General features: G+C 45.5%; 2 protein-coding genes across 7 annotated transcripts in view; one reads left to right on the top strand and one right to left on the bottom strand.

Annotated features, from left to right (window-relative positions):
• LOC131136548 (potassium voltage-gated channel subfamily KQT member 5-like) overlaps nucleotides 1-12,973 on the top strand; it is a 114,400-nt gene extending 101,427 nt beyond the window's left edge. For 2 of the 4 annotated variants that reach the window (XM_058083514.2, XM_058083524.2), the window contains exons 12-15: nucleotides 2,159-2,290; nucleotides 5,052-5,159; nucleotides 6,144-6,270; nucleotides 6,380-12,973. In XM_058083514.2, the coding sequence (XP_057939497.2) occupies nucleotides 2,159-2,290; nucleotides 5,052-5,159; nucleotides 6,144-6,270; nucleotides 6,380-7,621 (1,609 nt within the window). In that variant the 3' untranslated portion in view covers nucleotides 7,622-12,973. The remainder of the gene's footprint in view (nucleotides 1-2,158; nucleotides 2,291-5,051; nucleotides 5,160-6,143; nucleotides 6,271-6,379) is intronic. The other 2 variants (XM_058083543.2, XM_058083534.2) reach the window with 1 other exon arrangement.
• Nucleotides 11,363-27,196, bottom strand: part of LOC131136562 (ras and Rab interactor 2-like) — a 58,450-nt gene continuing 42,616 nt past the window's right edge. The window contains exons 10-11 of one of the 3 annotated variants that reach the window (XM_058083577.2): nucleotides 16,309-16,472; nucleotides 11,363-13,949 (exon numbers count right to left, since the gene is read on the bottom strand). In XM_058083577.2, coding sequence (XP_057939560.2) covers nucleotides 13,641-13,949; nucleotides 16,309-16,472 — 473 coding nt within the window. In that variant the 3' untranslated portion in view covers nucleotides 11,363-13,640. Of the gene's footprint in view, nucleotides 13,950-16,281; nucleotides 16,473-27,196 lie in introns of all 3 variants that reach the window. The other 2 variants (XM_058083556.2, XM_058083566.2) reach the window with 2 other exon arrangements.

Genomic DNA, 27,196 nt, shown 5'->3' with positions numbered 1-27,196 from the left:
TTTTTTTGGACTTTTTTTGAATTTATTAAAAATAGAAAACAAAAAAGTCACATTTACATAAGTATTCACAGCCTTTGCCATGAAGCTCAAAATTGAGCTCAGGTGCATCTTTTTTCCACTGATCATCCTTGAGATCTTTCTACAGCTTAATTGGAGTCCACCTGCAGTAAATTCAGTTGATTGGACATGATTTGGAAATATAATAACTGTCTATATAAGGTCCCACAGTTGACTGTGCATGTCAGAGCACAAACACCAAGCATGAAGTCAAAAGACCTGTAGACCTGCGAGACAGGATTGTCTTGAGGCACAAATCTGGGGAAGGATACAGAAAAATTTCTGCTGCTTTGAAGGTCCCAATGAGCACAGTGGCCTCCATTATTCGTAAATGGAAGACGTTTGGAACCACCAGGACTCTTCCTAGAGCTGGCCGGCCTTCTAAACTGAGCGATCGGGGAAGAAGGGCCTTAGTCAGGGAGGTGACCAAGGCCCCGATGGTCACTCTGTCAGAGCTCCAGCGTTCCTCTGTGGAGAGAGGAGAGCCTTCCAGAAGGACAACCATCTCTGCAGCAATCCACCAATCAAGCCTGTATGGTAGAGTGGCTAGACGAAAGCCACTCCTTAGTAAAAGGAACATGGCAGCCGTCTGGAATTTGCCAAAAAGCACCTGAATGACTCTCAGACCATGAGAAACAAAATTCTCTGGTCTGATGAGACAAAGATTGAACTCTTTGGTGTGAATGCCAGGCGCCATGTTTGGAGGAAACCAGGCACTGATCATCACCAGGCCAATACCATCCCTACAGTGAAGCATGGTGGTGGCAGCATCATGCTGTGGGGATGTTTTTCAGCAGCAGGAACTGGCAGACTAGTCAGGATAGAAGGAAAATGAATGCAGCAATATATAGAGATATCCTGGATGAAAACCTTCTCCAGAGCGCTCTTGACCTCAGTAGACTGGTCATGTACCTTGACCATATAGACAGTAGACATTAGCACACAGCCAAGATCTCAAAAGATTGGCTTCAGAACCACTCCGTGAATGTCCTGGAGTGGCCCAGCCAGAGTCCAGACTTGAATCCGATCGAACATCTCTGGAGAGATCTGAAAATGGCTGTGCACAGACGTCTCCCATCCAACCTGATGGAGCTTGAGACTTATTGCAAAGAAGAATGGGCAAAACTGCCTAAAGATAGGTGTGCTAAACTTGTGGGATCATATTCAAAAAGACTTGAGGCTGTAATTGCTGCCAAAGATGGATCAACAAAGTATTAAGCAAAGGCTGGGAATACTTATGTAAATGTGATTTTTTTGTTTTCTATTTTTAATAAATTCAAAACATGTCAAAAAAACTTTTTTCACATTGTCATAAGGGAGTATTTTGTGTAGAATTTTGAGGTAAGAGATTAATTTAATATAGTTTGGAATGAGGCTGTAACATGACAAAATGTAGAAAAAGTGAAGCGCTGTGAATACTTTCCGGATGCACTGTATTTACTACTGCCAGCACTAGGGGCTATTGTTGACTCTCGTATCGGTCTGGAGACGTGCAGCTGCCACAAAGAATGGACCCGTCTTTCAGCCTTGTCCCAGTGTATTATTCATGTGCCTGTATGAGCATATTCAAAGCTCAAGGTAGTGCTATAATAATGCCGCAGCACTGGTTACTCTGTGTCAGTAATGTTACACGCTGAGACATTGGCACTGAAAAGGGAGGAAGGAACTCTCCCAATGTTAATGTATGAGTCATATTAGTCTCATTATTGACTTATACATTCTATTTTCAGTTTTTATGTCTACTATATTGGGTAATCGGAGTGTAAAGGTGACAATAGGGGGGTTATTTCATGTCTAGAGGACTCTTAACAATTTAAAAAATGTATTTATAAGGTGGACAGGGCCAAACACGAAACATTGATGTCAAGAAGGGTGCCACAAATTATGGTCACACAAGTTTTGGTCATTCTAATTAATTAATTAATAAGGCTTAGCTTTATTGGGCACAGCAAGCTGCGCAGTTGTCAGGATGTTTCATTTTCATAGCTGAATTTCGTACTCGTTGAAAACGTTTGATTGAGTCTTCCGTGTTGCATTGTGCTTGAATTTACACCTTCAAAGTTATTTGTATTTACCATATGTGAGCTCTCCCCCCCCCCAGGATAATGAAGTTCCATGTGGCAAAGAAGAAGTTTAAGGAAACATTGCGTCCATATGATGTTAAAGATGTGATCGAGCAGTACTCCGCAGGTCACTTGGACATGTTGTGTCGCATCAAGAGTCTGCAGACCAGGTAGGAAGGACCTGGTTTATTGTCAACATAGTTAGCATGATGAGTTAAATGTTCTTTTCTTTATTTCATAATACAGTGGTGGAAATACGTATCGATCCCCTGATGATTTGGCCCAGTTTGGTATTTTAACGGTCTCTTTGGTCCTGCCCACGGTGGTGGAGAAGGTTCAGTGGGAGAGATTCCATGACCAATGAGGAGTGCAGATTGGTACGACCATCCCAAAGACAAATGTTCCTCATGGAACACAGAACCGGTCTGTGAGGTTCAGATATCTTCCTGGTTGGTGAACACACTTTTAAACAATGCAGTACTTTACAGTTTACTGTATGTTTGGCTAAAATAAACCAACCATACAAATCTGGACTGTACCTGGTTCTGTTAGGGAGTAAAGTTAACAGGGGATCAAATAATTACGTATTTCCTTCGTGTATAAAGTGACAAGCGGTCAGGGGAGGCAGGTGGAGGTGGCTGTAGAGTGGAGCTCACTAACGTATCCACAAAAAACCTTGACAACAAGCAGCAGCAGAGCTTTTCCTGGAGAAGCGTAGGCACATACTAGTACATGGTACATACATCGTATACTGCTGTTGGTATGTGAAAAATGTAAGGAAAAGCCAATTATTCTCTTCTTTAGGTGTTATCCTCTTAATGAGCAACCAGTATTAACAAGAACCATGAACCTCACTGCATGTCACTGCTACTGTATATACATATGTGTGTGTTATATTGTATATACATATGTTTATAGATACATATTAAGGATGCTCTGATCAAGGTTTATGCTGCCAATTCCGATACTGATCATCCACAAGTAAGATCGGCCAATACCAATGACATGGATGAACTAAGTTTGTCAATTTACAGTGCATCCGGAAAGTATTCACAGCGCTTCACTTTTTCTACATTTTGTCATGTTACAGCCTCATTCCAAATTGTATTAAATTAATCTCTTACCTCAAAATTCTACACAAAATACTCCATTATGACAATGTGAAAAAAGGGTTTTTTTGACATGTTTTGAATTTATTAAAAATAGAAAACAAAAAAATCACATTTACATAAGTATTCACAGCCTTTGCCATGAAGCTCAAAATTGAGCTCAGGTGCATCTTTTTTCCACTGATCATCCTTGAGATCTTTCTACAGCTTAATTGGAGTCCACCTGCAGTAAATTCAGTTGATTGGACATGATTTGGAAATATAATAACTGTCTATATAAGGTCCCACAGTTGACTGTGCATGTCAGAGCACAAACACCAAGCATGAAGTCAAAAGAACTGTCTGTAGACCTGCGAGACAGGATTGTCTTGAGGCACAAATCTGGGGAAGGATACAGAAAAAATTCTGCTGCTTTGAAGGTCCCAATGAGCACAGTGGCCTCCATTATTCGTAAATGGAAGACGTTTGGAACCACCAGGACTCTTCCTAGAGATGGCCGGCCTTCTAAACTGAGCGATCGGGGAAGAAGGGCCTTAGTCAGGGAGGTGACCAAGGCCCCGATGGTCACTCTGTCAGAGCTCCAGCGTTCCTCTGTGGAGAGAGGGGAGCCTTCCAGAAGGACAACCATCTCTGCAGCAATCCACCAATCAGTCCTGTCTGGTAGAGTGGCCAGACGAAAGCCACTCCTTAGTAAAAGGAACATGGCAGCCCGTCTGGAATTTGCCAAAAAGCACCTGAATGACTCTCAGACCATGAGAAACAAAATTCTCTGGTCTGATGGCTTTCGTCTGGCCACTCTACCATACAGGCCTGATTGGTGGATTGCTGCAGAGATGGTTGTCCTTCTGGAAGGATCTCCTCTCTCCACAGAGGAACGCTGGAGCTCTGACAGAGTGACCATCGGGGCCTTGGTCACCTCCCCGACTAAGGCCCTTCTTCCCCGATCGCTCAGTTTAGAAGGCCGGCCAGCTCTAGGAAGAGTCCTGGTGGTTCCAAACGTCTTCCATTTACGAATAATGGAGGCCACTGTGCTCATTGGGACCTTCAAAGCAGCAGAAATTTTTCTGTATCCTTCCCCAGATTTGTGCCTCAAGACAATCCTGTCTCGCAGGTCTACATACAGTTCTTTTGACTTCATGCTTGGTGTTTGTGCTCTGACATGCACAGTCAACTGTGGGACCTTATATAGACAGTTATTATATTTCCAAATCATGTCCAATCAACTGAATTTACTGCAGGTGGACTCCAATTAAGCTGTAGAAAGATCTCAAGGATGATCAGTGGAAAAAAGATGCACCTGAGCTCAATTTTGAGCTTCATGGCAAAGGCTGTGAATACTTATGTAAATGTGATTTTTTTGTTTTCTATTTTTAATAAATTCAAAACATGTCAAAAAAACCTTTTTTCACATTGTCATAATGGAGTATTTTGTGTAGAATTTTGAGGTAAGAGATTAATTTAATTCAGTTTGGAATGAGGCTGTAACATGACAAAATGTAGAAAAAGTGAAGCGCTGTGAATACTTTCCGGATGCACTGTACATACTGTAGATACATATAGCACTCAAAATGAGTCACGTAATGAGCTTTATTTGATGGGTTGTAATTAGCACAATTATAAAGCTATAGAAGCTTTTCACATATTTGAAATAAACGTACTGTAACTTACATTAGGGTTGAATCATTGTGAGTGTGACTGTACATGTATAGAATAGGTGTGCTTCTTCATGCGTGTATTATGCATGCATGCATCTGCACCCATACCTCATGCACATGTGTTTGTGTGTGTTTGTGTGTGTGTGTTGCCTTTGCTTACCTCACAGGCTGGACATGATTGTAGGCCCACAGCCCCTGAGCAGCCGAGCCAAGACCTTTTCCTCCCCCTCCCTGCCCCTCTATTACAGCCAGGGCAGAAAGAACTCCACCCAAGGGTCAGAGTGCCTCTTGTCAAATGATATTATATATAACGATTAGGAGCGAATTTGGGGTGGAAGTGAATTGAGCCCAGTCTGTCATCTGACATCCGGCTATGCATTGCTCTTTGCTACCATCTGCCGGCCAGAGCGTGAAAGTCGTCATACGCCTCAGCTTCCGCAGGAGAGATTGATTGGCCTCAGTGTTGTTCAGTGCTTTTGTTCGGTTTCTTGCTGTTGCTTCTTTAAATTGTACACATACACACATAGCAAATAATCAATAGCCCACATTCATATACTGTCATATCAAAATGACCCAAGTCAACATGCGTCCAAACCACTGGCAGTCAAAGTGAGTACACCCCTAAGCTTTGTTGAGTCAAGGTGCATATTTTACATCACAAAAATCTTTCATTGACTGCCTTATGGGGTGCTTTTAATAGACCTGCAACAATTAATCAATGATTAATCAGTTATCCAATTAATCAGCATCTAGTTTGGAATTGGCATAATCTTTCATTCATTCATTTTCTACCGCTTTTTCCTCACAAGGGTAGCGGGGGGTGCTGTAGCCTATCCCAGCTGTCTTCGGGCGAGAGGCGGGGTACACCCTGGACTGGTGGACAGCCAATCACAGGGCACATATAGACAAACAACCATTCACACTCACATTCATACCTATGGACAATTTGGAGTCGGAATTGGCGTAATCATTTTTTTAATTAAAAAATGCAATTATGCTCTCAGCCTGCCAATTGTGAATATTTGAATGTCCTTAGTGCTCCATGAAAGCAGACATATTATCGTTTGCATCTTCACACACATAGCTTTGACTTTGGAAAACAGTGATCAGCATTTTTGCCTCTTCTCTGCAGATTACTCGATTAATCGAAACAACAAGCTTCAGATTAATTGACAAGAAAATAATCAAGTTAGTTTTAGCCCAAGTTTGTCATGAAATTGATGTCCGATGCTGTTGTTCTATGCCTTTGTGATGTTAAGGGTAGACCAAATCCTTGGAAAAGGCCAGATCCATCTGGACAAGAAGATCCGTGAGAAGTTGCTGTCTGAAGGAGATCTACTGGAGGACATGAGCATGTTGGGGCGTGTTTGTAAAGTGGAGCGACAGGTGCCCTTCTTGTCTATTGGTCGTTAATCCACATGTCCAATACATTTCACTCAATAAAAGTCCAATTATGACATACTTTCCATAAAATGGTCATTTCTCCACGACCCAGGTCCAGTCCATCGAGTCAAAGCTGGATTCCCTGCTGGACATCTATCGTCAGGTCCTGCACAAGGGCTCGTCCACAGCTCTCACGCCTTCATCCTTTCCATTGTTTGAGCTGGAACAGATATCTGACTACCAGTCCTCCGTATTCAGCAAGGATCTATCCTGCTCCAGTCAGGTCAGCGGCAGTGCGATACCACCGCCTGGTGGCTGTGTCACACGCTCCTCTACCAACCCCCATTTGTCCCAGGGAGAACTCCATCTCATCTTAGCGTCACCCAATGAGCTCAACCTCCATACATCCACCACGACACCCCCCTCTGGCCCTGCTTCCTCTTCCTTCAGCCCTTCCACGCTGCCACATCCTCATCATCTTTACCACCTTCAGGATCAGCCCGCTACGCCTGAAAGTGGCAATGATGAAACACTGGGGAGCTCTCCCTCCATCCTCACACCTAACAGCATTAGCAGTGGTGGGGGTGGAGGGGGAGCAGACTCAGGGTTTTGCCTCCTGGCGAGGCTCCCGCCACCACCTCCTCCAAGCAGGAACGTAGGTTTCAGCAGCTTGATGCGAGGACCCTCCAATGAGACTCCGCCTGACATTGAGGACTTTTGCGGAGGATTCGGAATGCAAATCAAGGAGAACAGCATCGGGGAGGAACTTGGCCCAGACGTGGCGCTCGTCACACTGGGACAGCAGCTGCCAGGAAGCGCCAACAGCAACGACGGACTGAAGGAGGAAGGCTCCTGGAGAAGGCATATGAGTGTTGAACTGGAGCCCTTGGTGCCGTCGGCCCCTCGCTGCTGCTCAGGTCCTAGTCAAGCGGATCCGAGCCTGGGAAAGTCTGTGTCAGTGCAGGACTTGATGCAGACAGCCCCAGGCAAAGTGCAGGACTCCCACTGCGGCGGATCTTCTCCAAGCCACAGTAACATCAGTTACTCACCCACTGGATTCCGCAGAAGTTGCCAAGACCTCAGTGGAGGGAGTAGAATGGGGGGAAACGGAACGGCCGGTTGGGGGGAAGAAGGCCTTTTTATCAGTGACAGGGAAATGGAGATGCAGGGATTTGATTTCCTGTCACATGGGACAATCGAGGCTGCTTCCTACTCCTCAGAACGCCTGAGAACAGAAGCCAAGGCAGGAGCAGGACCACGGGGCTCCAACCACAGCCTGGCCACCGGTCACTCATCTTCGCCGGCTGCTGCCGCTACTGAATTACTGAAAATGCAGCGTGTACGCTTAAAATAGTCTCTTTAGGAGCCGTGGAAGTGTCACCTCATACAAGGACAGCTTTTGTCATTTCTAAATGGGAGGGTGAAGGTGCCATATACCGGAGTGCTTTTATGATGCTGATGCTTGTATTTCGCACAGGCTGAACCGATGTGAACATTAGCCGAGAAGCATGAACAAAATCACAACACTGAAAACAAAGGTACTTGCTGTTTCGTTGGTTTGGCTCCAAACCACGACATTACAGAAGACACTCACTTCCTGTACCGATCTTTCCGTAAGTAAAAGTGTCTCACAGCATGTACATTTGTTTTCAGTTTTGCAATTGTGTTTATACTCCGTACAGTAATCACTTGCCACTTCATGCTTTGAATTTCCTACCTACCTACCTACCTACCTACCTCTCTATCTCTCTATCTCTCTATCTCTCTATCTCTCTATCTCTGTTTTTTCCCAAAATACATTCATAAATTATGCTGTTTCATAGTTGAATATAAGGCAATATAAGGTCTTATATAAGGCATTCAGAAGACTCATTCAAAGATGTGATGATGTGTAGTAGTCCACAGTGGTCACTAGGAGTCAGTAATGTTACATTGATGAGACAATAGCCACTGCAGGACGCAAGAAGTAAAAATTTTATTATGTCAACTAAATCAGTGTAAAGGTGACTGTAGAGGTGTTATTTCAGGTCTACGGTCCCTATAATGTTCAAAACCATATTTAGAACTATGTAACTACGAAAATATTCAATTGATAAATGACTCGTCACAGTGGGGCCTGGAGCCGGTTAAACACGATAAAAGAGGGATACTGTATTCCTTTTAGAGCATTCATTTCATATCTTGTCTCAATAAGTGAAAAAAAATCCCAACATCCTGTGTCACATGACATCGGAATCAGGCTGCCATACCATGCTAGTATTATATTGAAACATCCCATGGAAATGTATGCAATCATGTTTTATACTGAAATTATTTAGACAAAAGGTGACCAATTAAATTCAATCTAATGTGGTGTTGGTCAAGCAGCCAATGTCTACATCTCTAAAATGTCAAAAATGTCAAAATTCTATATTTGGCTGTTTAGGCTTGCAACGAGTTTACAGTCTCCTGTTTAAAACCTGATCTGTGTTTACGTGTTTAGTGTAGCATGTGTTTGGGTTACCGCAATTGGCATCATTGCGGAATGTACATGTGATATTGTCATAACGCACATGTCCTCAATCATGTATGTTGCTCGAACTCTCCTCTTCCTTTTGCATGGTACCGAATCCGGTGCATCTTGGAATGCCAGGACAATATTTTCTCTTAATTGAGTATTACATGAAAAGCACCTCAGTGAAAACCCATATCACAGACTAGAATGTTTGAGCCAGCTTTTAAAGTGGTCCTCGGTTCTGTTCCGTGTTAACTACAAACTTCATGTTGACTCGCTGGAGAGATAGAGTCCCCTCCAAAAGTATTGGAACAGTGAGGCCAATTCTGTTATTTGGGCTGTACACTGGAAAGGTTTAGCTTTGACGCCAAACGACGAACATGAGAAAGGAGATCAACATTTCAGCTTTTATTTCCAGGTATTTACATCTGGATGTGATAAACAACAAAACAACAAAAGAAAAGGAACACCACATTTTAGGTGAGCAAAAGTATTGGAAGATGTGACTGACAGGTGTGTTTTCATGCCCGGGTGTGCCCTACCACATTGATTATTTCAACAATAAATAGCACTGAATGTCTACACTCAGTTTCAGGTTTGGGTTTTTCCTTTGCAGACATCAGAGGTGTAACAAACATGAAAAGAAGAGAGTTGTCTATGGGTGAAAAAAAGCAGTTGTGAAGCTAAGAGAAGATGGAAGATCAATCAGATCATCAAACATTGGCAGTAGCCAGTACAACCATTTGGAATGTCCTGAGGAAGAAATAAACCACTGGTGTACTAAATAGCAGACATCCAATGGCTAGACCAAGGAAAACAACAGCAGTTGACCTCGGGAACATCGCAAGAGCTCCAAAGAAAGACCCGAAAACAAGTGTTGGTGAAATCAGCAACAACGTCAAGAGGGCAGGAGTGAAGGTATCAGCGTTGACTGGTCACAGAAGACTTCATGAACACAAGTACAGAGCCTGCACCAAAAGAGGCCAACCACTCTTTAGCAAAAAGTACACAGACAAGCCTCAAAAATTCTGGGACAAAGTTTTATGGACTGATTAGACAAAGGTGAACCCTTACCAAAGTGATGGAAAGGCTAAAGTTTGGAGAAAGAAAGCATCTGCTCATGACCCCAAATATTCAAACTCATCTGTGAAACTGGTGGGCAACGTTATGGTCTGGGCTTGCATGGCTTCTTCTGGGACGGGCTCATTCATCTTACGGACGATGTAACCCATAATGGCAGAAACATTTTGTCTGCAAATTTGAAGAAAGAAGGATCCAAACTGATTGGGTGATCCTTCATCATGCGGCAAGATAATGACCCCAAAACACTGCAAACAAACAAAGGAGTTCATCAGGGCAAGAAGTGGGAGGTTTTCGACTGGCCAAGTCAATGTCCAGACATTTTACCAGCTCAGGAGGAGACTAAAGGGATTAGCCCCCCAAAACAAACAACAACCGAAAGATGCAGCAGTGAAGGCCTTGACAAGCATCACAAAGAAGAATGGTGACATCAGTAGGATGTCACAGGATTGATGCTGTTGTTGCAAACAAAGGATTTACAACAAAATATTAAGTCTTATTCACTTTCATTTCTTTTAAGTCTGCCTGTTCCAATACTTTTGCTCGCCTAAAAAGGTGGCGTTCCTTTCCAGATAATTCTAATTCAACTTAATCTTCTAAGTTGTTTATCACATCCAGATGTAAATACCTGGAAATGATAGCTGAAATGTTTTTTCTCATGTTCATCTTTCGGTGTCAAAGCCAAACCTTTCCAGTCTACAGCAAAACTGTTCCAATACTTTTGAAGGAGACTGTAGTAGAGAAATGTTGCTCGGTGCTTCTGGTTTCTGGTTAGGCCAGCAGAGAAGGCCTTCGTGTCCCAGACTGCTAGGTGACCCAAGGACCGAGAGTGTATGTCCATTTTTGAAGGTATTGTGCATGAAGAGGCTGTCATATCCAAATGTTTTTGAGAGAAAGAATGCCGAGTTAGGAGGAGAATTGAGAAGAATTTGTGTTTAATGTGTTTGCTTGAGTCGCGCTGTACATACAGGATATTGGTGCCTTGCTTTTGTGGTACATCGTCACTCATCTCCAAAGCGGTTATTTTCTTAACAGATTATTGGAAAAATTTGAAAAAAAGGTTCATTTTTATTTCTTCTATTGATTTGAGACGTTTGACATTTCTTTTGCTGTTTTTAATCCAAAGATAATTTTGCTATTGGGCATAAAATCTTAATGATTGTGTTCTCTCTTTTAATTTATTTAATGCTTATGCTATCTTCTGTCAATTTTGTACATTTTTCTCAAACTTTTTTTAAATTTAGTGATCATTTTTGCTGTTTCACCTTGGTGCATGACTTTTCTTTATAGTAAAAAAATTAAAATGCAGTGTCAACTCATTTACTCTCAACTGATGAAATTCTGCAACCTTGGGGCAACTTTGTGGGGGAAAATGTACACGCACAAACTGCTATTAAATCATCATGGAGCAAAAACAAATTTCAGCTTTTCACTTCCAACAACTTTAGAGGTACCAAACACAGTGCCACTTTAAGGATCACACAAGCGCCCACATTTCCGCCTTACATCACAAACAGGAAGTGGTACTCGGAATGATGGTGTCATCAACCCACCCCCGCCTGGTGAACAAAAGTGATCTTGGCATGTGCGATCTCAATATTTCCACTGACATGACTCATCCCATTCTCCTCAGATATTGTTTTTGCCAGTCTCCCAAGGCGGAAGATGATGGAGTTATGCGCATGCGTTTTTCTTTAGTTTGGAGTGTCACGTGGTAGGAAACAACACAGGAGGCGCCACTGGCTGGAGAATATTTTGACATGGAAAGAAAAACGTTCACCCCCTGAAAAAAAAGTTTGGGTCCTTTTTTACGGACCCTGAAATTAAACGCGACATATCCCTCTCTGTTTGACAGTTCCCATGACAACAGTCGGTAGGAACGTCTGACGTAACCACGCACTTTAGTCGGCCACACAAGTGCCTCCTGAAAAGGACACTGGAGGCTTCAACAAGCATGTTCCACACCCACCAGGGTTTCCACTAAATATTGTTTTGTGAGCTCAGGAAAACACCACCCAATGTTTACACAAAAAATGAAATGAAAAAATTCACAGGCAGACATCAAACGTTTTGCTTTGTCAATCTTTATGTTGACAAAACCAAGGTGTGATGTTCCCCATCTTTTCCGTCAACTCATAAATATAATGCATAACATGTGTAATATTCATAATTCTGGTAAAAAGAAAACAAATACACTAGCGATTAGATAGGTATTGTGTTGAACCAACTCTACGTTTAAACATGTTGGCTTGTTTAAGAGCATGTTTATTGAAAACATGTTCTCTAAGAACGGACTGTGTTTGTACATTTTCAAAAGTAACATCACGTTACTTGACAACTTGAATTCAGACATTTGGTGTTTATTTGCAAAACACAATAATTACTTGGATATTACAAGTACTTCTGTCCTGTAATAAGCATTTTTGTGGTTTCCTAAATACTTCCATAGTATAATGAAAATAGCATCCTTGAATTGAAACGTATCACCCTTTGAGAACCTCAGTAATCTCTTGTTTATTGCGGTTAAGTGGTTCCAGACCAGACCGTGATAAGTGAATTTCTGCTAAGTAGGATTCTTTATTTATAAATTAAATATTTTTGTAGTTAGAGCATAGAAAAACCTGCTTATGACCTTGTGAATACATTTGTTAAAAACATTAGAAAAAGCCGAAAGAAATAAACAAATTAGAGCCTTCTTGACATTAAATAACACCCCTATAGTCACATTTAGTAATGGAGAAAGACTCATGCTCGTGTATTGCTGTAAATGTGTCCCCCAAGGGAGTTGAGTGATGGGTGGACAGGAAGTGGCGTCTCGAGTTGAGTTTTAGCTTGCCGCTAACAGCAGCCTGTGTTTGGGATTATGTGGTTGTTGTGAGATCATTCAAACCTGCCGTAGGTCTGGTGCTTGTTTGTCTCATCATTACTGACACCTAGTGACCAGTGTAGATTACTCCATATAATCACAATGCGTTTTCTAAATGCCTTCTATTTGTATTTTATATAGTTTAGCCTTTTTATGCTTGGAAATGCTTTTGCTCTAGACAGAAAACATGTGAAATTAGCTTCAAAATCTAAACGAATAAAAGGCTGTATTCAACCAGGAATCAGCTAAAATATATTAGAAAATGAGTGTGGTATTAGTAAAGCGTGATAGAATGCAGCCAAGAAATTCAAAGCACAAAATGGCGAGGGATTACTGTAGTTGTAAAAATAAAAAAATCAGATCAGTATTATCTACAGTGCAGAAATGTTAACTGGGAACACACATTTTCACCCCTTTAGAGATGTAGAAAGAACAATTTGAATATAAAAAATATTTATCCATTGAAATGCAAGTTGCAATTGACCAGCAATTGCCGAAAAATAAATTATAGGTATAATACCTCAGTCTGCGTGATTGTGTTTTATGTGGTTCATGTTGATACAATATAAGCTAGCTCGTCACTCTGTAGAATATGACAGCAGAAAAAAAAACAGTAGTTTACAATTCCAATTCCAATTAGGATTACAGCAGTCACATAAAAAGTTACGCTGCTAAACCCAAAAAGCTTTCTCCTCCATGTAGACTCATAGCACTAACCATCTTCACATCACACCATGCACATAACCTATGATATGACTTATCGTTTAAGTCATCATCATTTATCACTTATCATTTTATCATTATTAACATATCAACAATTGCCATAATTATCCTCTCACTTTGCAGATTCCAACCTACAACTTGGCACATCCTCTTCAAATGCAGTCCAATGTCATCAAGTGATTCTTTGCATCGCTTGTGAAAAATAGTCAATCATCCATGATGTGTTACATTGGAGATGCAAAGATTTCCATAAGGGAGTCTTTTGTAGACAAAATGGAAAGTCTTCGCTAGGGGTCGACTGTGCAGCTCAGCTTTGATTTGTTGAGGGTGTGTGTCAGGGGCCAGTTGCTGGCTGGTGTCATCCGTCACCAGGAAGAGTGCGTAGTTGTCGGGCTGCGGGACCTTTAATTTGGAAGCACAGAGGGAGCAGACCTCCTCCGTGGTGGTGTACGGATGGACCATCAAGGTTTTAGCCGTGCAGTCGATGTCCACCTCTTGGAGGGCCACTCGGAGGTAGTTCTAATGGCGAAAACAGACCGAAGATTGTATTATAACACCAAATGGAAAATTCACACACACACACAGGGCAAGCAGGGCAGGTGAGTGGTTAAGAAAACCACTCACCTGGGAAATAAAAACACAGATTTGAAAAGGAAATCTTCCAAATACTCTAATGTTACTGTAAACATAAAGCATATAAAGTGTATAGCTAATCACCACCAATGATCGATAAAGTAAGAGGATCCATGAACAGACGGATACAGAATGATTGAATGAATATTTTGTGGTTGGCTACAGCCCCTTATTAGTCAACTACTATACAGTGCATCCGGAAAGTATTCACAGCGCTTCACTTTTTCTACATTTTGTCATGTTACAGCCTCATTCCAAACTGTATTAATTTAATCTCTTACCTCAAAATTCTACACAAAATACTCCATTATGACAATGTGAAAAAAGGTTTTTTTGACATGTTTTGAATTTATTAAAAATAGAAAACAAAAAAATCACATTTACATAAGTATTCACAGCCTTTGCTTAATACTTTGTTGATCCACCTTTGGCAGCAATTACAGCCTCAAGTCTTTTTGAATACGATCCCACAAGTTTAGCACACCTATCTTTAGGCAGTTTTGCCCATTCTTCTTTGCAATAAGTCTCAAGCTCCATCAGGTTGGATGGGAGACGTCTGTGCACAGCCATTTTCAGATCTCTCCAGAGATGTTCGATCGGATTCAAGTCTGGACTCTGGCTGGGCCACTCCAGGACATTCACAGAGTGGTTCTGAAGCCAATCTTTTGAGATCTTGGCTGTGTGCTAATGTCTACTGTCTATATGGCCAAGGTACATGACCAGTCTACTGAGGTCAAGAGCGCTCTGGAGCAGGTTTTCATCCAGGATATCTCTATATATTGCTGCATTCATTTTTCCTTCTATCCTGACTAGTCTGCCAGTTCCTGCTGCTGAAAAACATCCCCACAGCATGATGCTGCCACCACCATGCTTCACTGTAGGGATGGTATTGGCCTGGTGATGAGCAGTGCCTGGTTTCCTCCAAACATGGCGCCTGGCATTCACACCAAAGAGTTCAATCTTTGTCTCATCAGACCAGAGAATTTTGTTTCTCATGGTCTGAGAGTCATTCAGGTGCTTTTTGGCAAATTCCAGACGGGCTGCCATGTTCCTTTTACTAAGGAGTGGCTTTCGTCTGGCCACTCTACCATACAGGCCTGATTGGTGGATTGCTGCAGAGATGGTTGTCCTTCTGGAAGGCTCTCCTCTCTCCACAGAGGAACGCTGGAGCTCTGACAGAGTGACCATCGGGGCCTTGGTCACCTCCCTGACTAAGGCCCTTCTTCCCCGATCGCTCAGTTTAGAAGGCCGGCCAGCTCTAGGAAGAGTCCTGGTGGTTCCAAACGTCTTCCATTTACAAATAATGGAGGCCACTGTGCTCATTGGGACCTTCAAAGCAGCAGAAATTTTTCTGTATCCTTCCCCAGATTTGTGCCTCAAGACAATCCTGTCTCGCAGGTCTACAGACAGTTCTTTCGACTTCATGCTTGGTGTTTGTGCTCTGACATGCACAGTCAACTGTGGGACCTTATATAGACAGTTATTATATTTACAAATCATGTCCAATCAACTGAATTTACTGCAGGTGGACTCCAATTAAGCTGTAGAAAGATCTCAAGGAGGATCAGTGGAAAAAAGATGCACCTGAGCTCAATTTTGAGCTTCATGGCAAAGGCTGTGAATACTTATGTAAATGTGATTTTTTTGTTTTCTATTTTTAATAAATTCAAAACATGTCAAAAAACCCTTTTTTCACATTCTCATAATGGAGTATTTTGTGTAGAATTTTGAGGTAAGAGATTAATTTAATTCAGTTTGGAATGAGGCTGTAACATGACAAAATGTAGAAAAAGTGAAGCGCTGTGAATACTTTCCGGATGCACTGTACGTATATGTGTTTGCCTAAATTCATTATCTTCAAGCGTAAAAATGGCTAAATGAGGTAAAATACAAATATAAGGCATTCGGAAGAGGCATTCAAAGACCTTGTGATGATATGCTCACTAGTGTCAGTACATTGATGTTACATCGATGAGACAATAGCCACCCCAGAAAACACTGGAACAACAACTCAAGGTATTCTCCCAATGCAACGGGTCAGCCTATATTTTGCGTCTTATTCGTGTTATATATGCCTTATTTTCTCTTATTATGATCTCAGTTCCTATGTGTAGTAAAAATAACAATGAGCAGGTGTCCCAATGTTTTTGTCCAATACATTTCGTGCACCTTTAATGCCTGAAAATAAGCGGATGGATTGGAAATTGCTACAACTCACAGCCTGGGCTCAGGTCAGGTGTGCTACCTGAAAGTCGTCCACAGTCGGGGCGGAACGCTGCGCCGTGCGGCGGCGGTGCCACTGGTGTAGCGTGTTTCTGGTCTCAGAGCTCAGCACCCTTGCTGCTTGCTCTTCCTGGAAGTTCTTAATGAGGGCCATGGCACCGTAGGCACTGGTCAGGTAGTATCCCCCTAGGATAAAAGAGATTGCTAAGGATCACAGGTGAGCCAGAACCTACTCCAGATAACTTATATCAACGTCTACACAGAATGTACCACTGTCAGATGAATCTAACATGAATCTAACACGTTTTTGGACTGTGAGAGTTCCCAGAGTAAATCCATGCAGTCCACGGGAGAACATACAAATTCTACGGATAGGCCCATCTGAGATTTAAACCCAGAACCTCTTCCAACATTCAACAATACATTCATTCATTCATTTTCTACCGCTTTTTCCTCACGAGGGTCGCAGGGGTGCTGGAGCCTATCCCAGCTGTCTTCGGGCGAGAGGCGGGGTACACCCTGGACTGGTCGCCAGCCAATCACAGGGCACATATACGTAGACAAACAACCATTCACACTCACATTCATACCTATGGACAATTTGGAATCGTCAATTAACCTAGCATGTTTTTGGAATGTGGGAGGAAACCGGAGTACCCGGAGAAAACCCACGCATGCACGGGGAGAACATGCAAACTCCACACAGAGATGCCCGAGGGTGGAATTGAACCCTGGTCTCCTAGCTGTGAGGTCTGCGCGCTAACCACTAGACCGCCGTGCCGTCAACAATACATCCATCCATTAATTTTCTACCGCTTATCGTCACATGGGTCGTGGCCGTGCTGGAGCCTATCCCAGCTGTCTTCGGGCAAGAGGCGGGGTACACCCTGGACTGGTGGCCAGCCAATCACAGGGCACATATAGACAAACAACCATTCACACTCACATTCATACCTATGGACAATTTGGAGTGGCCAATTAAACTAGCATGTGTTTGGAACGGGGGAGGAAACCGGAGTACCTGGAAAAAACCCATGCATGCACTGTGAGAACATGCAAACTCCACACAGAGATGGCCGAGGGTGGAATCGAACTCGGGTCTCCTAGCTGTGTGGCCTGCACTAACCACTTGTCCACCATGCAGCCCGAATGATATGCAGTATCTCCCAAATATTCACGTCTATTGTCTGCAAACATATCCTGCACATGCTTACCACCTGATTCAAATAGCCATGGGTGTCTCGGCATGTGAGTCTGCACTAGGGATCGACTGATATGTTTTTTTTTTCAGGCAATGCTGTTGCTACAAAGGCTTAAAGGTGTACAAACAGAACTGGAAGAAGACGACAACCAAGCATCACCAACATCTGTGAAACCAGGAGACTGGGTTTTGATTAAAAGTGTAAAAAGAAAACACTGGCACTCTCCCAAGTGGGAAGGGCCTTATCAAGTATGATTAACGACACCGACCGCATACAAAAATTGCAGAAAGAAACACTTGGATACATCAAACCCATTGTAAAGTAGTCATTGTTCAGGAGTCTGACAAGGAAGGTAAAGACCTGTCTGTGACACAGGGACTTCAGAGTCTTGGACTCTGGGGCATCGTGCCGAGCAGTGAAGATTATAGCACATACCCTTGGCCAGAAAACTGAACAATGCATCCTGGTTCTAAGATCGCTATTATAACAGGCTTGGTGTTCCTAATAGGTTGCAGTGTACTTGCATGGGAGCGCCTATCCGCAAACAAAAACAATAACAACACGCTGAAAGTGAGTGACTGCAGTAAACCACCCACTGTAGAGTGTATTAGAGATGTAGATGCAACACAAGGCCAACAATACACAGGATACACAGAACCACATCTTTATTCATGCAAACCAAAATACCTGTCACGCTCTGTGTGGGTTTGCCCGTGACAGTTTGGTTATGTACCCGGTCTAGGTTTTGGTTTCCGTTTTGAACTCTTATTTTGTATTTAACTTCCTGTTTTGTCCTGTCGTCCTTGGTTGCCGTAATCATTCACACCTGTCCCTAATTTGTGTTTGTATTTAGTTCAGGTGTGCGCATCTCCCCTTTGTGGGATTATTGTTAGTTTGTCCGTCAGCAGTTGAGTTGCTTTTTCTGCCGCTGCTATTATAGCAAAAAATAAATGTTATTTACCTGCTATTGGTCCTGCTCTCTGCATCCTGGGGTCGCACCGCAACATCGACATGCCGCGCCGTGACAATACCACCATAACCATCCCGTGGAGCTGATTGTATAATGAGTATGGACAACCTGCAACAGACTACGGACCCGCATACAACTTGTCACGGCGCGGCATGTCGATGTTGCGGTGCGACCCCAGGATGCAGAGAGCAGGACCAATAGCAGGTAAATAATATTTATTTTTGCTATAGCAGCGGCAGAAAAAGCAACTCAACTGCTGACGGACAAACTAACAATAATCCCACAAAGGGGAGATGCACACACCTGAACTAAATACAAACACAAATTAGGGACAGGTGTGAATGATTACGGCAACCAAGGACGACAGGACAAAACAGGAAGTTAAATACAAAATAAAGAGTTCAAAACGGAAACCAAAACCTAGACCGGGAACATAACCAAACTGTCACGGGCAAACCCACACAGAGCGTGACAGTACACCCCCCTCAAGGATGGATCCCAGATGTCCGAAACAGTTCAGAGGGAAGGGTGGTGGGGGGACCGGAGGTGGGTCGCCGACGGGACCCTTCAGGGGGCCGGCCGGGGCGGCAGGCCCGGCGGACCCCTCCACGTGACGGAGGGAATGGTTGGGTCGGTAAGCACCCTCCGGGGGGCGCCCTCGACCAAGAGCGAGGTAGGCATCCTCAGGGGGGCGCCCTGGGTGTAGAACCAGGTCTCCGGCCGAAAGTCTAGAGGCCGTCCGGCCCCGACGCGGAGACGGCAAGGATGCAGGCGTCCGGCCCCGACGCGGAAACGGCGAAGATGCAGGTGTCCGGCCCCGACGCGGAGACGGCGAAGAAGCAGGAGTCCGGTCCTGACGCGGAGACGGCGAAGAAGCAGGAGTCCGGTCCTGACGCGGAGACGGCGAAGAAGCAGGAGTCCGGTCCTGACGCGGAGACGGCGAAGAAGCAGGCGTCCGGCCCTGACGCGGAGACGGCGAAGAAGCAGGCGTCCGACCCTGACGCGGAGACGGCGAAGAAGCAGGCGTCCGACCCTGACGCGGAGACGGCGAAGAAGCAGGTGTCCGGTCCTGACGCGGAGATGGCGAAGAAGCAGGAGTCCGGTCCTGACGCGGAGATGGCGAAGAAGCAGGAGTCCGGTCCTGACGCGGAGATGGCGAAGAAGCAGGAGTCCGGCCCTGACGCGGAGACGGCAAAGAAGCAGGAGTCCGGCCCTGACGCGGAGACGGCGAAGCAGCAGGCGTCGTCCATGCCAGAGCCTGACCATCTGCTCCAGCAAGCCCTGCTGCTCGTCCTACAGGTGGAGTGGGCTGTGCCTCCTCACTCCCCCAGCAGGTGGCGCCATTCTCCCCTTCCATCGGCAGGCTGGGCTGTGCTTCCACCATAGCCCAGCAGGTGGTACTAGCCCCCCCTCTCGAAGGCGGATCCCAGACGCCGTAATCCGAGGGAGCCGAAACCAGGGCAGGGAGGAGGGAGGCTTGGAGGAGGGTCACTGGCTCCTCCAGGTCAGCAGTCCCGGCCACAGCCACTTGTTTGGGCCTGAAGCTGCGCGGCTTGGGCACGGGCGGGATCAGGGACGCCGCGCAGCTTGGCATGGGAGCCGGGTCTTGAGAACCCCTCGGGCTGCGCGGCTTGGGCACGGGCGGGATCCGGGATGCCACGCAGCTTGGCACGGGAGCCGGGTCTTGGGAAACCCAGTGGCTGCGCGGCTTGGGCACAGGCGGAATCCGGGATGCCACGCAGCTTGGCACGGGAGCCGGGTCTTGGAAACTCCTGGGGCTGCGTGGCTTAGGGACTGGAGGAATCTGTGGAGTCACGCAGCTTGGTGCGAGAGCCGGGGTTTGAGGAACCTTGAAGCTGCGTGGCTTGGGGACTGGAGGAATCTGTGGAGTCACGCAGCTTGGTGCAAGAGCCGGGGTTTGAGGAACCTTGAAGCTGCGTGGCTTGGGGACTGGAGGAATCTGTGAGGCCACGCAGCTTAACACGGGAGCCGGGTCTTGGAAACCCCTGGGGCTGCGTGGCTTGGGAACTGGAGGAATCTGTGACGCCACGCAGCTTGGCACGGGAGCCGGGTCTTGGAAACCCCTGGGGCTGCGTGGCTTGGGCACTGGAAGAAACTGAGACGCCACGCAGCTTGGCACGGGAGCCGGGTCTTGGAAACCCCTGGGGCTGCGTGGCTTGGGCACTGGAGGAATCCGGGGCGCCTCGCCACTTGGCACGGGAGCCGTCGGGGAATGCACGACGGGCTGCAACTCGGCAGCAGCGAGAGGATTGAGCTGTGCCGTGGCGTGACATGGCGAGGCGGAAGAGGGCGGCCACACCTCTTGGCGACGTGCCGTGCGTCGGCGACGCCGCCGCGTCGGAGGGTGTGCAGCGGGTACCGGGAACACCGACGCCATGGGCACTAGGGTGCCGTCCGGCCCCCACACCATGGTCTCCAGTTCCTCCGGGGTGTACCTTGCACACTCCTGCTCCATCGCCTTGAAAAACTGCCGGGTCCAGTCGTCGAGCTCCGCGAGATCGTCGTCGGGTTCGTCGAAGCCGGCAGGGCATGAGGGCGGGTGCACCTCGACTTGGCGTGGAGGGGAAGACGAGCTTGGCTTCGCTCTGTGGCGCCGCGGCTTGCGGCGGCGTCGCGGAGGATCTGGAGTGTCATCGGTGGGTCCGGGATACAACCACGCCGTAGCGACGAACATGTCGTCCGGACCGCGCACCAAGTCCTCCATCTCCCATGGCGGCATCGCCATCTCCTCGTCCTCCATAGCCTTGAGGAGCTGCCAGGTCCGAAAGTCGCTCTCCGCGAGGTCGTCGTCACTTGGTGGGATTATTCTGTCACGGCGCGGCATGTCGATGTTGCGGTGCGACCCCAGGATGCAGAGAGCAGGACCAATAGCAGGTAAATAATATTTATTTTTGCTATAGCAGCGGCAGAAAAAGCAACTCAACTGCTGACGGACAAACTAACAATAATCCCACAAAGGGGAGATGCACACACCTGAACTAAATACAAACACAAATTAGGGACAGGTGTGAATGATTACGGCAACCAAGGACGACAGGACAAAACAGGAAGTTAAATACAAAATAAAGAGTTCAAAACGGAAACCAAAACCTAGACCGGGAACATAACCAAACTGTCACGGGCAAACCCACACAGAGCGTGACACAACTGGTACATAACCAAAAAATCACAATCTTGGAGTTCCCTGATTGGCGAACCAGACGAAGATTGGACAAGTTGTCCACAGGGACAGCGGCCAAGTGGCGTAAAAATGTGACTACAACTAAAACAGCCACGGGTCTCTCCATAACCGTAGTGGAGGCCTAAACCCAGGTTACCTGATCCATAATTGCACAGAATGGTACATATTTCCCCAAGCGCCAGGAAGTGACCCCTTCTTCAGGATAACGATATGTGTCTATGCAAATGTAATCATAACAATGAACCCAATAATGAAGAGGAAAGGTATCACTATAGTAAAAACAGAAACAACTGTTGATGTTAGATAGATAGACTCCCTTTATTGTCATTGCACAAAAACACAGTAGTGAAATTGCCAACGAAATGTCGTTGCCTGGCTCCCATATAATAACAGACACAAAAGATAAGTAATAATAAATAATAATAATAATAATAATAATAATGTGGAGAATAAATAGATAGAATAGACACCAAATATGAACAACATAATGTAAAGTGCAGCGTGAACAGTAAATTGCCCAAATAATTTAAATAAATAATAATAATGTAATTAAGGGTAGAGGGGCTTATTTGGCATTCAGCAGTCTGATGGCCAGGGGGAAGTAGCTGTCTCTGAACCTGGTCGTCCTACAGCGGATGCTGCAGAGCCTTCTCCCAGACGCCAGGCGAGAGAACAGTCCATGCTGGGGGTGTGTGGGGTCAGAGCAGATCCGATGGGCTCTAGATACACACCGGCTGTTTGCTATGTCCTTAATGGGGGGGAGCGGGGTCCCGATGATCTTCTCCGCTGTCCTCACCACTCTCTGCAGTAACGTCCAGTCCGAGGCCTTGCAGCTCCCAGACCAGACGGAGATGCCGTTGGTCAGCAGGCTCTCGATGGTCCCTCTGTAGAAGGTGGTAAGGATAGGCGGGGAGAGGGAGGCTCTTCTCATCCGCCGCAGGAAGTGCAGTCGCTGCTGTGCCTTCTTCGCCAGAGCGGAGGTGTGGCGTGACCAGCCGAGGTTGTCCGTGATATGCACCCCCAAGTACTTGGTTGTGTTCACAACTTCTACGGCTGTGTCGTTGATGCTGAGTGGAGTGTGGCTGGGTCTGGATCTCCTGAAGTCGACGATGATCTCCTTTGTTTTGTCAACATTCAGGATCAGGTTGTTCGCCTTGCACCAATCCACAAGATGTTTCACTTCCTCCCTGTAAGCCAGTTCGTTGTTGTCCTGAATGAGGCCCACAACTGTCGTGTCGTCCGCGTACTTCAGGATATGGTTGCTGCTGTACTTGGGGCGACAGTCATGGGTCATTAGGGTAAACAACAGGGGGCTCAGAACACATCCCTGGGGTGAGCCGGTGTTCAGGGAGATGACACTGGATGTGTTGTTGCCCACTCTGACATACTGGGTTCTATCTGTGAGGAAGTCAAGCAGCCAGTTGCACAGGGAGGTCTTGAGGCCCAGTGGCTCCAACTTGCGTACCAGGTCCTGGGGGATGATCGTGTTGAATGCTGAGCTGAAGTCCAGGAACAGCATCCGTACATGGGTGTTTTTCTTCTCCAGGTGCTCCAGGCTCAGGTGGAGAGCAGTGGTGATGGCGTCTTCAGTGGAGCGGTTTGGCTGGTACGCGAATTGGAAAGGGTCGAGTGATGGGGGGAGTATGGAGGTGATATGGTCCTTAACCACCCTTTCGAAACATTTCATAATGGTTGATGTGAGTGCAACGGGCCGAAAGTCGTTCAGACATGTAATAGATGGTTTCTTGGGCACTGGAATTATTGTGGCGGACTTGAAACACGGGGGGACTACAGCTTGGGCCAGTGAGGTGTTGAAGATGTCTGTGAGCACGTGGGCCAGCTGGTCTGCACATTCCTTGATCACCCGTCCTGGAATGGCGTCGGGGCCTGCAGCTTTCTGCACGTTGACCTTCCTCAGGACTCTCCACACAGCAGCAGTATCAAACTTGACTGCCTGTTCATCGGGGTGGGGGGTAGCCTTCCTCGCAGGGTTATTGTTCAGAGCCTCAAACCTTCCGAAGAAGTTATTTAGCTCATTGAGGAAGCTGATGTCATTCTGGCAGGGTGCAGGTCTGGCTTTGTAGTCAGTGACAGTCTGGATGCCCTGCCACAGTTGTCTGGTGTTGCCGGGGTCCTGGAAGAAGCTTTGGATCTTCCGGCTGTGGGCACGCTTTGCCACTCTGATGGCACGGTTCAGATTTGTTAAAATGTTAGTGGCTACAGGTTTTTCAGGAACATTCAACAACTCGTTGCTAACCATTGACAAGCAGCAAAAAGTGCAGCAAACTATGTTAAAAACAGTAGTTGTGTTGCATGTATGACCATGACCCCACTTCTCCGGATTGTACCAGCACTGATCAATGCTACTTGCGTCCTTGAAGTAATGACAAAAATGTCCACACTGTCACCATCATGTTCAGAATATAACACTATATTCCCAGTAGTCAATAAGACAAAAAGGCCCCCACCATTCTCTGCTAAAGTAGCCCTAGCAAATTTCACCTCTGTACAGCTAAAAGGTACCGCAAAAAATGCAGGTCACGTTGAGTCCAAATATTGTATACATGTAATAAATGAAGATACCTACAACACAGCAGGAGGAAACACACCCCCTTCAACTAAGTACTCCAGAGCAGACGTGTGGTGGTGGTGCGGGGACGAATACCTCAATGACATCGTATATAATGTGACCGGAACATGTGCAGTAGTGACATTACTGATTCCAGATAAACATCACCTCCCGAACTACTTCCAAACAAAAAGGGAAGTTCCAGCCCCTGATTGGATGATGCAAGACAATCCCACCTACATCGATGCCATCGGCGTGCCACGAGGGGTACCAGACGAGTACAAACTAGTAAATCAGGTTGCATCGGGTTTTGAAAGTATTATCCCATGGATAACAATTAACAAAAATGTAGATGGGATTAACTACCTCCACTATAACATACAGAAGTTTGGGAACAACACCAAGGCCAGACTCACAGCAATTGGATCAACAACTCCATGCCACGTCACTCATGGCCTTCCATAATCACATCGCCTTGGATGGACTGCTGGCACATCAGCAAGGAGTGTGCGCCATGTTTGGCGACCAATGTTGCACGTTCATCCCCAACAATACAGATTCCACAGGAATGCTGTTGCGTGCGATTTCTGGTTTAAAGGTGCTAAACACCAAGATGAAGGAACACTCTGGTGTTGACACTGAGATGTTTGGTGACTTGCGGAGAGCATTTTGGGGGCAATGGTCTCCTTACGTGATGTCTGTGCTTCTTTTGTGTGCCTTATGTAGATGTTGTTGTATCCCTATCCTGAAGGTCATGATCACACGGACTGCGGATTCAGCCATGGCACCAATGTCAACAAAGGTAAATGAAATGTACCCCCTACTGGTGGCAAGTGGCAGCGATGACAGTGACGACTCAGATAGCCATCATGGACATGCCCCTGACTTGTTTCCTGACCAAGACAAGTAGTTTGACTCAGACAACAAGAACACTTCTGTTTAGGTGTAAGCACATTTTCTGACATAGATGACCTGCTAGGTGAAAGGCGAGAGGAGAGCCTAGGAGCGACTGCAAACAGATAAATGTGTGATAAACAGGAGGGAAATGTTAGAATAAAATGTAAATACAATTACTATAGTGCTAGTTAATGTTGGAATAAAATGTAAATCCAATTATTATAGTGTTCGTTATCACTCTTATATCCGTTTGTGTAGACAATAGAAAAAGTGTCTTGAGTGTTTTAAGGCAGGAACATTCTGTGACCCTGACCAGTAACTCCCAGCACCACTAATCTTGGAGGTGCCTGGGAGCACCAGCAGTGACCTTGAAGATGTTCCTGGTCATCATACAAAAATGTGCCAAAATAAGAACACATGCACAAAAAGTAATTACTCTCACATACACACACGCACACACACACAGACGAACAAATACAGCTCGTGCAACTGTTTGCTCCCCCCTCCCCTTACAGTTGTACGACCACGAATCAGGGACCACCTAAAGAAAATAAAAAGAGAGGCGAATGAATGGCATATTGAGAGTGGAGTGGCATGTCACTGGGTATGTTGTTTCATTCTCCTCGCTGCGAGAAAACTTTGTATTTTGTTGTCTGTCTCTTATGTAATTAAGGGTTTTTACAAGTGTCACAGGAGTTTGAACCTGACAGATATCGATACCGATTTTTTTCCATCACCCTTTGCCAATGGACGGTTTTGCTTGGGCCGATACTGCTTTTGCTGCCTCAATTTACATAAAAAAATGACAATGATAACAAATATTACAGATCTCAAGTTTAAACAAATATTTATTGAAATGTAAACACTGAACACAGTAGGAATCAGCTTTCTTAAACACACATTTAAACGGCATTATCATTTTTAAATGGAATAAATATTCAACCATGTGCAAAACATTTCTGTCGTTGTTTGTTTTATCGAACTTATCTATCGAGACTGCTCCTCCGCAGTGAGACACGCATTTAACCTCAGCCCGACGTTGGCTGAATGAAACTCCTCCAAACACCATGGGACTGAATTGCTAACGTTGACATTAACGCGGTGTTGGTAACAGCTGCACATATTAGCCTACAACTACATCAACAGCTCCATAATTCCAACGTTAGGCACTTTTAAAGATGAAGCATTCAGCGGCATTCCTGGTTTTCAGACCCACAAACTAAACTATATTTTCAAGCACGTATATTGCATGCACTTGGCGTTCATGTTTCCTATTTCAAAAGCAGGTGGCAATATTTCAACTAAGTGTTCAACTTAACTGTTAGAGGCTAATTCAAAGTTGAAAACGTACTGTTTTCAGTACACCACGTACACCACTGTTGCAGTGTGGGAGGGGTACCGCGACTGCATGTGTTGCAGGGTCCTCAAGCAACACACTGCTGCCTGGCGGATGCCTGTCTGTAAACCATGCAGCGGAAAAATACATCGGAGAACCCACGTGAGTATCGGTCGATACCGATTCAAGTAAAGAACGCAAATATCGGCCCGATATATCGGCCGATATAATCCTTAGTCTGCACTTTATGGTCTCTGTCCCTGACCAGTTGCTATGTTGTCGCTATACTTAGCAGCCAATCAGACCTCTCCAGATGGATACCCATTTTCAAAAACTCAAATTACAAGAAGCCTTTGCACCCTTCCAAAAGACCTCCCTGGTGGCTACGTTTTGTTATTCCATCCATCCATTTTCTACACCGCATGTCCTCACTAAGGTCGTCTATCCCAGCTGTCTTGGGGTACACCCTGGACTGGTGGCCAGCCAATCACAAGGCACATAGTATAGACAAACAACCATTCTCCCCCACATTCACACCTCTGGACAATTTATAGGCTGAAATTATCCTCGCATGGATATTTTTGCAATGTGGGAGGAGTACCCAGAGAGAACCCACGCACGCACATGGAACATGGAGAGCATGCTAACTCCACAGATACGTACATATTCCAATGGATATGAGCCCGTTTTGTTATTGACATGGGTTAAAAATTACAAAAGACCAACAACAAAAA

The sequence above is a fragment of the Doryrhamphus excisus genome, linkage group LG9 (genome assembly GCF_037039965.1).
Source record: "Doryrhamphus excisus strain RoL-2023G ecotype Guam linkage group LG9, RoL_Dexc_Guam_v1.1, whole genome shotgun sequence".
In the NCBI taxonomy this organism is placed as follows: Eukaryota; Metazoa; Chordata; class Actinopteri; order Syngnathiformes; family Syngnathidae; genus Doryrhamphus; species Doryrhamphus excisus.
This window is presented reverse-complemented; position numbering and strand designations above follow the sequence as displayed.